Source organism: Orbicella franksi, chromosome 6 (genome assembly GCF_964199315.1).
Source record: "Orbicella franksi chromosome 6, jaOrbFran1.1, whole genome shotgun sequence".
NCBI lineage: Eukaryota > Metazoa > Cnidaria > Anthozoa > Scleractinia > Merulinidae > Orbicella > Orbicella franksi.
Genome location: NC_138150.1, coordinates 25,998,822 through 26,015,091, shown reverse-complemented (window position 1 = coordinate 26,015,091; position 16,270 = coordinate 25,998,822). Strand labels below are relative to the sequence as shown.

Genomic DNA, 16,270 nt, shown 5'->3' with positions numbered 1-16,270 from the left:
CTGCTTTCTCCGCCACGTCGGTTCGGTGATTGTCGTGAATTTTCGTAATACTTCGGAATACTCCGGAAATAAAAGACTTGTAAATTATGCCAGTATGCACGCAAGTGTACAAGTAGTTCCGGGTCAAGAAGTCTACATGAGAAGTTTTGGAAAAAGATGCAAATAATTTGATTGCAGCAGCATCCAAATTCGAAGTGACGTAGACGTGGACGACAAAAGCGGCTAACATTATGTCCAACACGGGAGAAACGCGACTTCACTTCGAAGGAGTTCTCGACAAGCATGGCAAGAGGTTCTTCGAGGTGGGTGTTTTGACGTTTGGAAGTTTAATAACATATTAAGATGCATTGATCTGCCATCTCATGTCACCCCAAATGTTTTTCGTATTGTAAAGGAGAACACATCAAATGAATCCACGCTGCTACATCTTTGATCTCCGTCTCCGAGAACAATCGAACGAACAACAATTAGCTACAATGTCGCGTGAATTGTCGATCGAAAGATCAGCAGGAGTTCGGATCAAGGTTGTTGATTTGATTATCACGCCCTGAAAATCTCTCTGGAAGATAATTTGCGTAAGATGTTTGATTCTAAACTGTTGATCGGGAACGGCTTGAGTTCTAATATAGCCTGGATATGCTGTAAATGGTATCTTGAGAAAGCATATTTGAAAAGTTCGCTGAAGCAATACTTTGATGAAGCACTCGACTGAAACGCGCATTGAGGAGATCATATTTAAATTTTGTTTTTCTAGTCCTTCCCTTGATCACTTAACTTTGTGGTCTCTTATGGATTAAATGGTAACTTAATTAAGACCAACCGAAAACAACGTTTTATGTCGGCACTTGACAGGAACGTCAACGTTACCATGCACCTTGTTAACTTCCGCTTGATCGACGTTCTGCAGATTATGGTCATTTACAGAGGACATTGGTGGGTTCTGAACACAGCTATACCGCAGAAAAAAATCGGCAAACACTGCAACTTCGCAACGAAATCGCCAAATTATTAGAACTATAAATTATAAATTATATTATTAAATACCCCATTACTTCAATACCGAGTAATAACTTTGGTGTCATACCGAAACTACTACGTATATGTACTTTCATAGGTGTAGGGGCACTTTCGTGCTTTGTGGGGGATGGGGGGTGGGGGGTGAGGGGCTATGACCTCTATGAACTGTCTCAATCTAAGAAAATATAAAACTTATTAAAAGAAAAAGTTCTAAAAAACTAACTAACTGCAGAAACTTTATTTACGAGTTTTGGAAATCACACCAACAGCATTATTTTGTAATGTTCTCTCTCAAGTGTTGTTGCCCTAATCATTAGCGTTTTGCCTGAAAAATCTCATAATGGGTGATACCAGAAAATATCCATACCAAATTACCATGGGTGGCATCTTGGAATTCAGAGGGAGAGGGGGGGGGGGGGGGTTACTTGGACTGGAATTCTGAAGACATGGTGGGGGGTAATGTAGTTTGGAATTCCAAACACATGGGGGTGGGGGTAGTCAACCCTGAATTTCCAGAACGGAAAGATGGGAAAAGCTTTGCTTGAAAATGCTGATCTGATAACTTTTCCACTTTGCAAATCATAGTAAAGCACAATTTAAAAAAAAAACCGAGGAAGCAGGATAAAAATAAATCAGGCAGGTGTTAGCGATGACGTAGAAAAGTGAGCAGATGGTTTGCGTGGGGAGTTCCAGATTGAAGAGGCCTTAAAGTTGATGAATTAGTCGATAGATTAATAAAATATAAAACAAGTCTGTGTTTCTTTCCAATCTAAATTTGTCAATCGATGATCTTGTTGTGTGAGAAAAACTTGCACCAGTCTGCCATTTCTAAATGGAACACCTGACAGATTTGTAGGCTGAATTACTAGTGGTCAGCAGTTACTCAATGAATGCAATTTTCAATATGGCAGGTGATGACACATACTGTAGTGAATTTTGCTTTTGTCTTCCACTGGTAATCAATATGATCTACTCTCCTGAAAATATGAAGCTAATGAACAGAAAATAAAAAGTTTTATTTGGTGGTAAGCAACTTACAGATAACACTTAGAAGGGAACGCTCCCAGGGGGGGTACTTTGGAAATTTCCGGGTGGGGATGCGCCGCTGTGACCCTGGAACCCTTAGCCTATACCAGAGCTAGTTCAGCTGAATTTTGCTAACCTATACTAGAGTAAACTCCCCAAATCCCCCCATCTATTGACACTGTTGAGGCTGATTTGTGTAAATTTAAACTTGCCGATTTTATTTTTCTATATTTTTGAGTGGCAATTTCTGGTTTCCTTACTCTAGATAAAATCTTCAACCAACCAGTCAGTTTTGTGAAAAATGATACCCTATTCTAGACCCAAACGCTCTGATTTATATACCCTATCCTAGAGTAAACTGCTTGAAAACCATACCCTTCACAGCGGCACATACCTATATAGCCAATATATGGCAGTGCCCCCCCCCCCCCTCAGGGGATAGCTATGGTGTACTTTATCAAATGTTAACAAACGTGAGTTGCTTGTTTGCTTGACCAAAAATTGTGAGCAGAATTTTCTTGGAGGGGGAAAAAGCATACTTTTCCCGTTTTGTGGAAGTTTTAGGCAGTCAAAGAGGGATTCCAAAGAGTCCGAAAAAATCAGAAATTCCAGAGTGGAGGGAAGGGGAGAGGAGGGGTTAACGATTCTGGAATTCGGAGGGCATGGGGGATTGAGCATTTTGGAATTTCCATAGGCAAGGTGGGGTTAAAATGTTCATGCTGCCCATGGTAGGGTATGGATATTTTCTGGAATCACCCAATTTCCACAAATGGAGGGCTGCAGCCCCGCTGGCCTCCCCAGCTCGTATGCCTATGGATACTCTGTATGTTAAATTTAGAGCACAATAACAGGGAAATAACAATTAAGAATTTGTTAATGGAGTTAATTTTCGATTTAGACAGCTTAATCAAAGTAATTAAGTGACATCCATTGACGTGACTTGGCGTGGCTAATAATTAACAAAAAATAACTGATACCCTCCTCTGATTGCAACACAAGGAATTGCAGTTTTCTGTTACCATGAGAGCAAAGTTTCATTGGGAATGTCTAATCAGACACTGAAAAGGATCATGAAACGTTTGAGGTCTTATGGAAGATATAATTTCTAATAGTCCAAATTGTGAAAAGACCGCATCCCGCAGGTTGGGAGAATACCGCAATACTGCAGTTCAAGATTAAAATTACTGAAATTCTGGAAGAAAAATTGTCCAATACTGCAATACCACAAACCCCAATGTCCCCCTTTCATTTAGCTGCTTATTTTATTTTAATGCACATCAAGAACGTGATATATTTTGCATTTGAAAGTCTGTATGCGAGCCAAGTGGCCCATCAGGCCAGAGCTTGTCGCAGTCTCTGTAGTAATTGAAGTGACCAGGAGTTAATTTCTTAACTCCTTCCAGTGGGGATGCTACTGCTAGTCCATCACATGGGTCGGTATGAAACATGGACCCCTCAATCTGGACCCCCTACTGGACCTCCTTTTGGACCCATCTGGACCCCTTCTGGAGCCCCTTCTGGAGCCCCTTCTGGACCCCCTTCTGAACCCTGTCTGGACCCCTTATTTGGACCCCCTTCTGGACCCCCATCTGGATCCCTTCTGGAGCCCCTTCACCAGACCCCCTTCTGGACCCCCTATTTTTTCTTCCCGAAAATACAGGCTCTATTTAATCAGTGGGCAAAATGTGAAGAAATAATGAATTCACGCAGCGTTGTGAATAATATGATGGCTGCAGCCACAGTTAACTGAGTTTATTTTTTAGAAACCTGGTTAAAATTCCCAAATAACTTAACTCAGTTAAAGGTTAGCTATGATGAAACAACAGTGTTATATTTTATGAGTGGCTGCATTGAAATAGGTTGTGAAGTGGGTGAACTCAATTGATGTCATGATGTGGATAAACCAACAAAACGACAGACTTTGAGAACATTACTACAGTCTTTTATTTTCTTGATTCTTTTTCTTTGTTTTCGTGTCCTTCAGTTTCTTTACATTCATGGCAAAGGCAGTCTCTATTCCTTCTCATGTGCACTATACACGAATTTCCAGGCAGTTCTTTTGAATGGTTTTTTTTTGTGAGTTCTTTCAACCATGGTGTTGATTTTGTGTGGACGTCAGTGTTCTCCACTGCCGTCGAATGAATGGTCCTTGAATTTGACTGGAATCCTACTATGCATGACTTTTATAGCCAGGCTTTTATAGACAGCATCTCCGAAAATGAACAGCAAGTCTTTTCACTAAGAACTTTGCATAATCTTTCATTTATGACAAAAAGAAACATTTGCTTCAGAGCATCTTCATCAATAGAGAAGCGTGAATTATGACATCTAGAAACTGTGAAACGTTCTCTGTCCACAGCTGTAATATGTTTGGAAAATGCACTTCATTTAAAATTGTTCACGAATTCATTCATTCGTCTGTATTTCTTGCAATTAATGAACTGCCACTTCCCTTTGACGTACTCTTGTGTTCTTTGTGAAGGTCGATTGAAATTTCTCCTTCTAAGGTGAATGAGTGCTTCCTGTTCTGAGTGAGAGCTGCCATGGTTCGAGTGTGAAGGTTCCTTGCAAATTTGACTGATATGGTATAGCTGACACATATAAGAAAAAACTAGAAATCCGCTCCAGTAATACAACTGTTTCAAACTGTTGTTACCACTAGCTATGTTCAGTACAAGATTATGCACTTGTTTGCACCACAGTAAACAACATCTCACATACAGACTGTGATGACTGACACATTTCACGAAAAAGCCACTGCACGGCACTGATAAGAGACCACTAACCTGGGTTGCACCAAGCAGAAAGGAAGTTTAAAGTTGACCTAACTCGGTTAAAAAACTATTGTTCTTCAAGTAATTTCCATGGTAACTGTTAACCTGGTTTAAGTTCAATGAACTGCCAAAAATAGGGGCCACTCACGATTTTTCAGTAACCCTGTTAATCATAATTGATCAATTAGAAATAACCCAGTTAACTCTCATAGTGTGGCCACAACCATTATATTATTCTAGACACAACGCTACGTGAATTCATTAATTTCTTCACATCTTGCTCACTGATTAAATACACTTCATTGTGTTATGTTCTAAGTTTAATTATTTAAATCAGGAGCCCGTATTTTCTGGAAGGAAAAATACGGATTCCAGATGGGAGTCCAGATGGGGGTTCAGATGGGGGTCCAAATGGGGTTCCAGAAGGGGGTCCAGTAGGGGTCCAGTAGGGGGTCCAGATTGAGGGCTCCACGTTTTGTACTGGCCTCCATCACAGGGTTATTATACCCCCAGCATCAAGTTTGCCAGTACCCATTTATAGACCTGGGTGGAGAGAGACATTGTGAGAGTATAGTGTCTTGCTCAATTCATTCCCATATAGGTTATATGTGGGAGTACCCCCCAGAGATAGTAAAGGTAAAGTCTGCATACTAGCCATTGTGTTAGTGGCCCATCAGTCCTGGTTTCTGTAGCATGAAGCGACCAGGAGTATTCTACTCCCCCCGGGATGGCATGTTAGTCCATTGCAGGGTTAATCCCCAGCATCAAGTTCACCAGTACCCATTTATACACCTGGGTGGTGAATAGGTACTGTGAGAGTCAAGTGTCTTGCCTAAGAACACAACATGATGCTTCCAACCAGGGCTCGAACCTGGATCGCTCAATCTGGAGTCAACTAGCACACTAACCATGACACCAACACATTTCCCCCCACCAGAAGTCTACAGGGGCCTCACTTGCAATTTTAGTCTCTTTCACAAGTTTTGCAGATGCTGTTGTATCCAGTTTTTTTACCTACTCACCTCCCTTTCAGTGATGTGTACATATTTCCCACTTCTCTCGCCAGCAATCCCCTGCCTTAAGGCTAATTCTTGGCCGGGGGGGGACTCCAGAATCCCAGGGGTAGTCCCCTATATGGACCATATAGGTATGTGTGGTCCTAACGGGTATGGTTTTTCAGCCTTTTGGTCATAAATGGGTACCGATTTTAGCCATTTTGGCCATAAATAGGGCATGGTTTTCGCACTCTAGTCTTGAATTGAGTATGTTTTTTAGAAAAAGCTACTTTTTCATCATCATGATATCGATAAGATCGATCAACAAAAGCCCTTCACGATGCCTTTAAAATCAGTCTGAACTCGGCAACTAAGTATAAGGCAGGTCTGAAACAGGGTAATTGATTTAGGATCGGGTCATAAATAGGGTATCAAATTTTTGGTCAGGTCATAAATAGGGTAAGGGTTTTGGGAAGCGGGCCGCACACCCCCACTCAATTTCTCTTGGACCACCCCCCGGGAGTTTTTTAAGAATACTTCAACAAAGATTTATAAATTAAAATGACACATTTTGTTCTCTAATGCTATTTCATACATGTAGTTTTTAACTAAGACAGTAAAGTACCCTCAAGTGGTGACATTTATCTGGTGGTTTACGGAGAATTTAGAGAGTTTAAGCATGACGTTTATAGCAGACGGCAAACGGCAAAGATTGGAGAGGTTAAGCATGACGTTAACGGCAAACGGCAAAGGTAACTTCTGATTTTGAGTTCTTTTCTTCTAACCGTAAATAAAGCACACAAACATGGAATAACGTCTCCTACCATTCATTGCAAATACAAATAACTTCACTCTACTGTACACACAGCTGAAGAGAGACGGCAAAAGTTTCATTTTTGCCGTTTGCCGTTTGCCGTTTGCTGTAAACGTCATGCTTAATCTCTCTATTACCTCTGAATTTGTGTTCTTTTCTTCTAATCCTAACTAAATCATCACACAAAAATAGATAGATGTCTCCTACTATTCACCGCGAATACAAATATTTTCACTCTACTGTATAGACAGCTGAAGACAGACGGCAACTGATGTTTCATTTTTGCCGTTTGCCATATGACGTAACGTCATGCTCTCTATTCGCACGGTTGCGGAAAATCATATCATTTTGAGTTTTTGCGAGTTTTTGTGGCGGTCATTCAAACAGAGTTAAGAAGCTCAGAGCTCTGAGCGGCAACTTTATCTTGCTTGAAGCTTTTCCCTTAACAAAAGATTGCATTTATGTCTAGAAGTCAATGTGATCTGTTGTCGAGATCTTGTGGTCTTTGCGAGGAGATCGATACACGCTTATTAAGCTAACATAACGTAAAGAATTTGTTACTTACTGTTAAAGATCGGCTATGATGAGGATCGTCCTACTAGTAGGGCGGTTTCGGTTTTTAGGAGAGAGCTAAAGCGGTCTGCGGTTTCGAAGGAACAAAATATGGCGGTTTGATAGACCCTCTTTGAACGATCTGACTAATTTAATTACACTTAGATTTTCAATCAACCGAAAAGATCGATCGGTTGTTTAGAGCTTTCTTATTATTGTTATAGGGCTTTAGGAAAAGATGGTTCACCCTAGACGGACAGGATTTAACATATTTTAAAGCAGCTGAGAAAACGGTAAGAGCATAATATAACCTCGATCTTCACTCGAGAAAGAGTTCTGAGAATCAGACCTTGAAAAAAGAATCCGTAATCTTACGCTGTTTGTTTCTTCTTTGCAGGAAGAGAATTATCTTGGAACTATCAATTTTAGCGAGGTGAATTATGTTAACTACGCTAACATATAGATTTAACCTAACCTAGAAGCGGTGCAGCACGCTAATTTATTTAGCCCTTCAAGTGAACTCTGAATTTAGTTGATGGTACCATGTTCAGGCCCCTAGCTAGCTACACTACTCTCTCTTATTATTTTAGGTATGGCTCCTGGTACAATTAAGTTCAGCTCGCGAACGCGTAGTGTGAATAGCGCACGGATACGTACGTACATACGCCGAACGGACAATCACTTGACAACGAAATTTTCGTAGGCATGGGGCTCCACTTGTGCGCCTTTGGCCTTGGGCACGCAAGAGCGCAGCGTAGGGAACCTACAGTGCCCAAATGAGCGCGAGGGTTCCTTATGAGCTCTGCTATAATCGGAACAAGTTCAGTCGAGAATAAATAAACCATAACCGTTTTCTCCTACATAGACAACTCGGGCTCATGGTATCAGTCTAACTGTTAATTGTTAGATATAACACAAAACAGTTCAGAGGGCGCTCTGCTATGTATAGTAACGCCTCGTAACTGGTGTCGAGTGCGGAAAGCGTCTAGTGGCCCAACTTATAATTGGTTACATTAGTAACCAATAACAGAACTTAAAACGCAAGACCAAAGCGGCACAAGCTTTTTTTAAAGTCGTTGCAAAACCTCTGTGATCGTGTGGAGACTTTTGAAGGAGGATACCTTGTTCTGCTTATCAAGGGATGGTCCCGCTAGTTGCGGCTGTGATTTCATTCAAACCGACAAATGTACCATTACCGTTCATTACATTTTCCCTTCCTGTAGGCTGCGTGAAGCCCTGTAAATCTACAGGTAAAGCCGAATAAGCGATTGAACCCGGGTTTCCCGCGGGACCATTTTGTGATGTGCATTTTGTTTGGGCGTTGTAAAAGAGGGCATATACTTCTTTTTTGCTTCTCAAGAGCGCGGAAGATCTTTTTTCTTTACAATACCTGCATTAAATAAGCCGCCAACTTATGAGAATCAAGACAAACGTCAATGTGTGAATGTTACATTGATTTATAATCCATCAAATATTTTCGCTCGCGCGCCATTGGTCTAAACACGTCACGTGATTGATTATGCCCCAGCTAAAACTGGGGAATATCGGAGTGATATTCACCATTTTTCAAAACTGCGAGTGTTGCGAAAAATATCTGAAGGATATAAACATATTAGTATATTCTCAGCTCCGACTATTGCATTTCTAGCTCTCTGATTGGCTCAAAAACTCCGACTATGAGCCATTAGTCGGAGTTTTACCTTATATGGAAAACAGTGCGCCAAGTTTAAAAATTTTCCGCTCTGTAAAATTGTTGAAATAAAAATCGGCGGCAAAAACCCGATTAAGAATATACTAAAACAATTATTCCATTCGACCTTGTTGGATATGAAGTGATCATAACCAACTCGCGCTACGCGCTCGTTGGTTATTTATCACTTCATATCCAACGCGGTTTCATGGAATAATTGTTAAATAGCCTCCATTTGGCGCAAAAATATGTTCGGATATTTGTCCTTGAACATTATCTGTTGCTCGAAGCTCACAGTTTTCCTCGAGCTACGTTCTCGAGAAACTGTTCGCTTCTCGGAACAGATAATGCCCGCAGACAAATATCCGAACATATTTTCGTGTTACATAGAGGCCATTGTTTACATACCACCAAATTCTTAGAACTGAAATCGAGAGAAATTTAAGGGGTTTAGTAAAGAGAATTAGCATTTTATTATGCAATCGTAGTTGTCATAAATATAAAATCGAGCTTAATTAGTGAGTTAGGCTTATTTACTAAGAATATCCTGGTCTTTCTATGTTTTTACTTTTCCAAGGTCAAGGCAGTTAATCCCGTGAAAATGGTGAACAATGGCTTCCAGATTCTTACCAAGAATAGGACGTACACATTTGTAAGTTCTGATATAAACAGTAAGGTAACAAGTAAGAGGTATAACTGTGTGAACACAATAGCACACCCAAGATGTATGGAACCTAGCTGCGACAAAGTGAGCTAAGGTGCATTCCAGGTTTTTGAGATTCCAGTGGAACGCCTGGCGGAAAAAAAAAAAAAAAACAGTTATCGAGAAAGGGAGTAGAGGGTTTGCAGAAGGCTTTGCGATCCGAGAAAATAAACTGTACCATAGTCTAAAACAGGTTTTGTCAGATATTTGGCAATCTGGAAAAAAAAAGAAAAAAAAAAAACAGAAACACCAGAAGCATCGTACCTGTCCACAATAATCGCAGGTCACAGTTTTATTCCATGGAAAAGTGTAGCGGCGCGCGTGCAAATTGCCATGCAATTCTTTGCCACACAGCCGCGGTATTAGAAATTGGTTCTACAATGAGGCGACTAAATCACTTCCAAGCTTGAAATTAAATAATTCACTCTAAAATGTTTTCGAAGATAACCCAAGAATTTCTCTCTGTACGTGAGCCTACAGCAGATAAGAAGAGGATAAGGGACCCCACGAGGCGAAGAAAGCCTCTTGACGCCGTCGAGTTCAAAAGAACCCAGCGTCTCTGTGGGCAGGCAGTCGAAGTTTAGGCGAGTTGACTGTCCCTCATAGAAAACGAGGGCGAGTAATGTAATTGTTTTACATGTAGCCGACAGGTGTAGGTAATTTTTAAGGCAAAAGTCTAGACTAACTTTTCTTTTAGAGGGAATGCGAGCGCACTCGGATCTCCTGTCGCCGTTCAGTGAATAGTTAACGACATTAGAACCTGCCAGATTTGTAATGGGAACACGACGAGAGTGGGAAATGGATGTTTATGTCACGAAAAGTAGTGAAAGTGAAAAAATGGATCGTGCAGTTTTATAATTCGAAGCCGAAAACATTTCAGGAAAGTTCTCAGTGTAGATGAATTACATATACTGAGGTGGGATTTTTTATGACTTTTCAGTCTGCTCCTAGTCCTGAGTTACTCACAGACTGGGTGAGTGTGTTGAGACAAGCGATGCAACTGAAATCCTTTGAGAGGCGTAGAAGCGAGGCGAGGTAAGAAAGACTGAAGACATCATCAATAATCTGAATGGAAACTGTTAGAAAATATTGAATGACAAACAGTACTCAGTAGAACCAGATATTATTAGTCAATAGCTTTCTATAACTTGAATGATCACAATCTAGTGTTATGGGTTAGTACCACCTCGCACAACATAATAAACAGTACTACTTGAAAATAGTGCTCAGTAGCTTTCATTTGAATGGTCACACACTTGGGTTTCATCCTCAGAGTTCAAATTTAGAAAAAAATGTTAAAAAAATGTAAATCTTATCTATATTGGTCATGCACTTAGCTATACAAGCACTAAGCTTGGCTAGTTTACAGGCATGCCACTGTAACAAAGGAAACAAATATTTCAAATAAACGTAACATAGTTAAAAATCCCAACTGACAGGAGGCAGACCAGTTGGCTATTTACAAAGCGGGACCGAGGATTTGAACTCGGGACTACCGAGAAACAAATCCCGCTAGTGGCAGGGTGGTGGCCTTGAACCCGGGACCTCCGGATTACAACAACAGCGCCCTAAACCACTCGGCCACGCTGCCTCCTTATTAACAGAATAACCAGTAACATATGGCACTATTGTTTAACAACACTTTTATTTGGATGACCACATTAAACTAAATTGGTTTCATCCACGGTTTAGACAATCAGTCATGTAATGATAAAAATGTTTCTCTGTTGCGTGATTGCAGTTCGCTAAGTTCCACCGACTTTCAATACGAAGAGGTCAGGACCCGGCCAACTCGAAGTATGAGTTCTGATCAAAGCTTCGACGAGGGCGATTTACCCGACGATCTGTATTCATCTGTTGGTCCACCCGGTGGTGTGAAGTCTCCAGCGCAACCCACTCAAGACCCGGGAGAAATGTACAGTTTGGTTGGTGCCCCAGGGGTCGTCACCTCGACGTTGCCGAGGACAACAAAAGATGGAAGTGATGCTGCAATGTACGAGCTAGTTGGAGCGAGACCACCATCGAAATCTGCGCCACCCACCTATGAAATGGCTCAATCTGCAAAAAAGACAAGCTCACCCCCGAAGACCACACCTGAGAACGCGCAAGAAACGGCGGAAAGCGCAGATCTGTATGAAAGTTCTCCCAAAGTTGAAGAAGACACTAGAGATATTTATTCTTTGGTTCAAGAACCGGGCGGTAATCCACAGACAAGCCAACAGATGCGAACCGGAGAAGACGAAAAGGAGAAACCACCTGATGTCGTCTCCGACCTTTACAGCTTACCGAACATCAACAGGAAGCAAAAGCAATCAGTACGAGGTCTCTCAATCATATCGGAGAACCCAGAATGTGGTGATGAGCCTTCTCCCGTGTCTGACCCCGAGGAAAGCGCCCCTCCTTTGCCTCCCAAGATTGAAGAATCGTTTGCTATCGAAGAGATAAAGCGATTTTTAGAAGAAACCAAGCTTGTGGAAGAGGAAACTGAGCAAACAAATGGAAAGAATTTAGAAGAGGAAAACTTCCCAGATCAAACTGTTTCTGCGATGCAACAGCTGAAGGAGTTTTTACAAAAGCTTGATTCGACTGAAGCGGAAGAAGAATAGAACCGTGTAGAAGAGTTTAGTTAATCGCAGAACTTCACGTTTTGTTCCAGTTTATATTTTCTCTTTGTAGAAAGAGACAGAGCTAGAAATACAAAGTTATTTACACTTAGCACAGTGCCCAGGCATGAAAGAGAACTTATGCAATGGCTTTAACCAGTCAGAGCGGTCATGCAGTGTTCTTAGCCAATCAGCAGCAGCAACTAATCGTCGTCACTTGGCTTTCGCGTGTTTCCCGCGCTTAACGCGGGTTGCGCGATACTACGTCGAATTCTAATTGCTCCATTGTGTTGTTTGCTTTGTTTCAATTAGACAGGTGTTATGACGTAGATTATCGTTTTATAACAGTGTCTAGAAATGTCGTTATTAAGTACTCTGAGACTAGAACACCACTATAACGTACCATAGTGGGTAAAAATACCCTAGTTCGTACGTACAGTTAACTCCTTAGCATTTAACTGGCTCATTTTAATGTACATGACTGTCTCTAAAACGGAGAGGTGAAGTACATGTTGGTAATTCGCTAGCTGTTTGATTTATTTTTGAGGTTCCTTGTGATGAGCTCCGTTTGATGTCAACAATCAAAATATGAGAAATGAGAGAGGCGGCATCGACACAGCGACACGCCCTGACGGGAATTACAAAGTTGCCATGGATACAGTCTTCCCTCGTATTTACAAGATTCTGATTAGTCAACTCAAACGAAAACCATTACCAAGCTGTCAAAAAGGTGATCAAAAACAACGGTGCGGCGCGCATGACTGTACTGATCATTTTGTAGTCAACCGCTGCCCTATACGAATTTTCGTATTGATCATTGACCAAAATAGCCTTTGTTATAAGAAGTAGTATTTGTAGCGCGTTAAATATTGTCATGAGGTATTTCAGAGTCCGTATTTAAGCACATAGCTGAAGAGAAAAGGGATATATTTGTGATTTTACCTATAAAGCAATATTTTGATATTTAACTTGAACGACATGTACTTTTTTTCTATTTTTTCTAACTTTTGTTTGTATATATTAGTAAAAATATATTTTGATCTTCATGTTATTGGACTTTGTACTGATTGTAGATTTCCTGGAATAGATACAGAGTATTTTGTCAAGCTATTTTGTATATTTTTGGAATATATAATGATTGTAGATTTTCATGAATTGAAGTAAACTATTTTATTGTTGACGGCAATAAAGATACTGTTTTAAGTATGTTTGCTATTTTTTCCAAACCAATAAAATTTGTTACCGTGAAATTACGAAAGTAGTAATAAAAAAATTGTGGTTGCTTGCAAATTCCGAAAGCAGCGAACCTTTGAATGAAGCGACTCGGCTAACGTGCCGGTTTACATCGTCAGGATTGCCACCCAATTCAGGTCATGCGATGATTCACTGGAGGGGTTGCAATTGTTCTATTTGTACATATTCCCATGCAATCAGTTGTGTGCGGCAATTAAATTACACAATTGTAATCTCCAAAATGAATCATCACTTGGTCTGAATTAAGTAGCAAGGATATCAACACGTTAGCCGAGTTCGTCTATTATAGAACGTTTTCACTTAGGTGGCCAACAACCATGCAAATTTATTGGAACAAAAGGAATTGTTTACATAAGAAAAGAGTTCAACTCCCACAGGATTGGTTTGGTACACCAACATGGCTGCCGTTACATTGTTTTGGTACACCAGTGTTGATGCCGTAATGTCATGTGAAAACACTTTATACTCGACTCAATCCGTGAGAACCAATGGAAATAACAGGCATAGCGAGATTTTTTATAATTAATTTAACAAATTGTTATTTCTTTAGAACAAAGAACAGAAAGCTGAACAGAAAAAGTCATCTGATATTTGTTTCAGATGACCCTTATTTCAAAGGAAACAAATTATGGATACCTTCTTTGCAAAAAGAATTATACCTTTCATCTCTCTCTGTAGAGAAATATATATATATATATATATATATATATATATATATATATATATATATATACAATGTGGGAGGAAAAACACAAATAAACTACAAGTTCATCCCTACAAGCCTGTTTCGTGGTTGCCCACTCATCAGATATATATATATATATATATATATATATATATATATATATATATATATATTGTCAAAACTGAACTTCTAAGATGTACACATTTTTGAAAACAAGAAGTAACGCCCTCAAACAAACTAGTCAAAACAAGTTGTTCACTAACAACACGAAACAAAAACAATATAGTTACCCTTGGGATACTTTCTTGCTCCCAGGGCATGTCAACTGAAAACAAGACGAGGGAGTACAATCCCAGGGATCCGCTTGACTGCGGTTTCTTTAGGCCCAAGAGACAAAGTCCAACGACGGTTTTTTGTGCAATATTTTTATGTGAATTTTTCCTGAACTTCACAGGTAATAATTTGTATTAAGAGCACAGTAGCCTCGTCGCAATGCACAACGCAGGGAGCTGTAGCCAGATTAGAAAAGCGGGCTTTCTAATTAGGGATCCAACTCGGCCACCCTAGGGATCGCTCGCGGGATATTGGGAGAAACAAGAAGAGCCGAAGGCGAATTAATGGCTTGTAAGCGTTTTTCGCAGCATTCCAAGTAATAAAATGCCGACAAATTATAGAAAATTAATAGCTAGTCACTATTGTACCAGTCAATAGTTTTGTTATACTACTAATGATGGCGCACACAGCAATTCTAATTACTGTATATAAATTATCAATCCGTGGCCGATGGCGCTCATTGAATGTACCCCATCGCTTCGCCTAATGCTAAGGTTCCAGCATATTTTAAAATCAAATACGTGACTGCTGCCTGCTCGTTTTGATTAATTTCCTGAAATCTCTGGGCAGTTAAGTCTTTTCTTCCAAGGGACGGGATGCTCCGTCAACAATGCGGTATCTGTTGAGCTTACTAAATTCCCAGTTACCTGCTACTCCCTACTCCTGCTCGGACCTAATATGTTTAGTTTTCTAACGAGCACGAAACTAAAGAATTCGGAGAGCAAAGCGATCAGGGCTCTTCGTTCGCTTAGTTCGCCGAATTCTTTTTTTCACGCAGGCTAATATATAGTTCATAGGAGGCTAGCCTCTTATTGGTTGGGGCGGGGCGCAGCGCGAAATGACAGCGGATCGAATTAAGGCTTGGTGCGAGGAGCGACCTCGCATTCCCACGCCGAGCTTTCCCCCTAATTTTTAGCTCTTTTTTGTGCGCAATGTTTCGCACTGCGCCTCAACTAACTGAACACCTAGAAGAGTATAATGGGTGGGCAAAAAAGACAAAAAAATAAAAGAACATCTCGCAAGAGATTCCATTATGAGGTATGCCTGCAGGGAATCATGGCAGTTATATTCATCATCTTGGACTGCAGGGATATTTGTTTTGATGAATGCAACTGCCAGATTTTACTGCTGGTGATGCCATCCTCCTTTGCGATGCAAGCATAAGAATAAGTTGAGGACAGCAGCGACGTTAGTATATGCTTATGCTTATATTCACTGGGGACACGGTTGACAGAAGTATAAAGTGCTCGCTGATTGGCTGAAAGTCTTACGCTCATGCTTATACCAACGTGTCCTCACTGGACATAACAGCGACATAAGCATAAGCATAAGAAGAACGCAAGGTTTTGATGTTCTTATGCTGATGCCTATGTCACGACCGTGCTCACCGTGAGCGCATAAGCTTCTTTTATGTTTATGCTTGCGTCGCTAGTGAAGACCGGGCTTAAGCGAAAGACTTTCAGCCAATCAGCGAGCACTTTATCCATAAGTAGGAAGGCCTACACTTATGTTGCAGCCGTCCCCACCAGTGCATAAGCTTCTTCTTACGCTTGCGTTGCAAGTCACGGGACATTTTGAACTTGCAAATCGATACAAAATTACTTTCTAAACTGAAACGTTGGTTTGAACTTGCTAAAGGTAAATTAACCTGCCCTGCAGCGAGTTTGTGAAAATGACGCTTCAAACGTGAACCCTTAATTCGTCAAAGGAAACGACGATCAACAAAAACGCGTATATGAAAATTATTCGAAAAAGGGCAAGGATGTTAAGAGGGAATCCACTGAAGTTTAAGTAACAAGTGGACAAAAACTTTATACCAAGATT

General features: G+C 40.6%; 1 protein-coding gene across 1 annotated transcript; it reads left to right on the top strand.

The window, feature by feature from the left end:
• The first annotated feature begins 90 nt into the window (after nt 1-90).
• LOC145489419 (uncharacterized) lies at nt 91-13,426 on the top strand. Its single transcript, XM_081468391.1, has 6 exons — nt 91-302; nt 7,403-7,471; nt 7,576-7,611; nt 9,446-9,520; nt 10,512-10,606; nt 11,313-13,426. The coding sequence occupies exons 1-6, from the start codon at nt 231-233 to the stop codon at nt 12,175-12,177; spliced, it is 1,212 nt and encodes a 403-aa protein (XP_081324517.1). The 5' UTR covers nt 91-230; the 3' UTR covers nt 12,178-13,426.
• Nucleotides 13,427-16,270: the final 2,844 nt, after the last annotated feature.

What these genes read in the sequence shown, in the direction of transcription:
- LOC145489419 (XM_081468391.1), top strand. Translation starts at nt 231, where the DNA reads ATGTCCAACACGGGAGAAACGCGACTTCACTTCGAAGGAGTTCTCGAC. An exon ending in GAACTATCAATTTTAGCGAG is followed by an intron (nt 7,612 to 9,445) that starts GTGAATTATGTT and finishes TACTTTTCCAAG; the next exon opens with GTCAAGGCAGTTAATCCCGT. An exon ending in AGGCGTAGAAGCGAGGCGAG is followed by an intron (nt 10,607 to 11,312) that starts GTAAGAAAGACT and finishes GCGTGATTGCAG; the next exon opens with TTCGCTAAGTTCCACCGACT.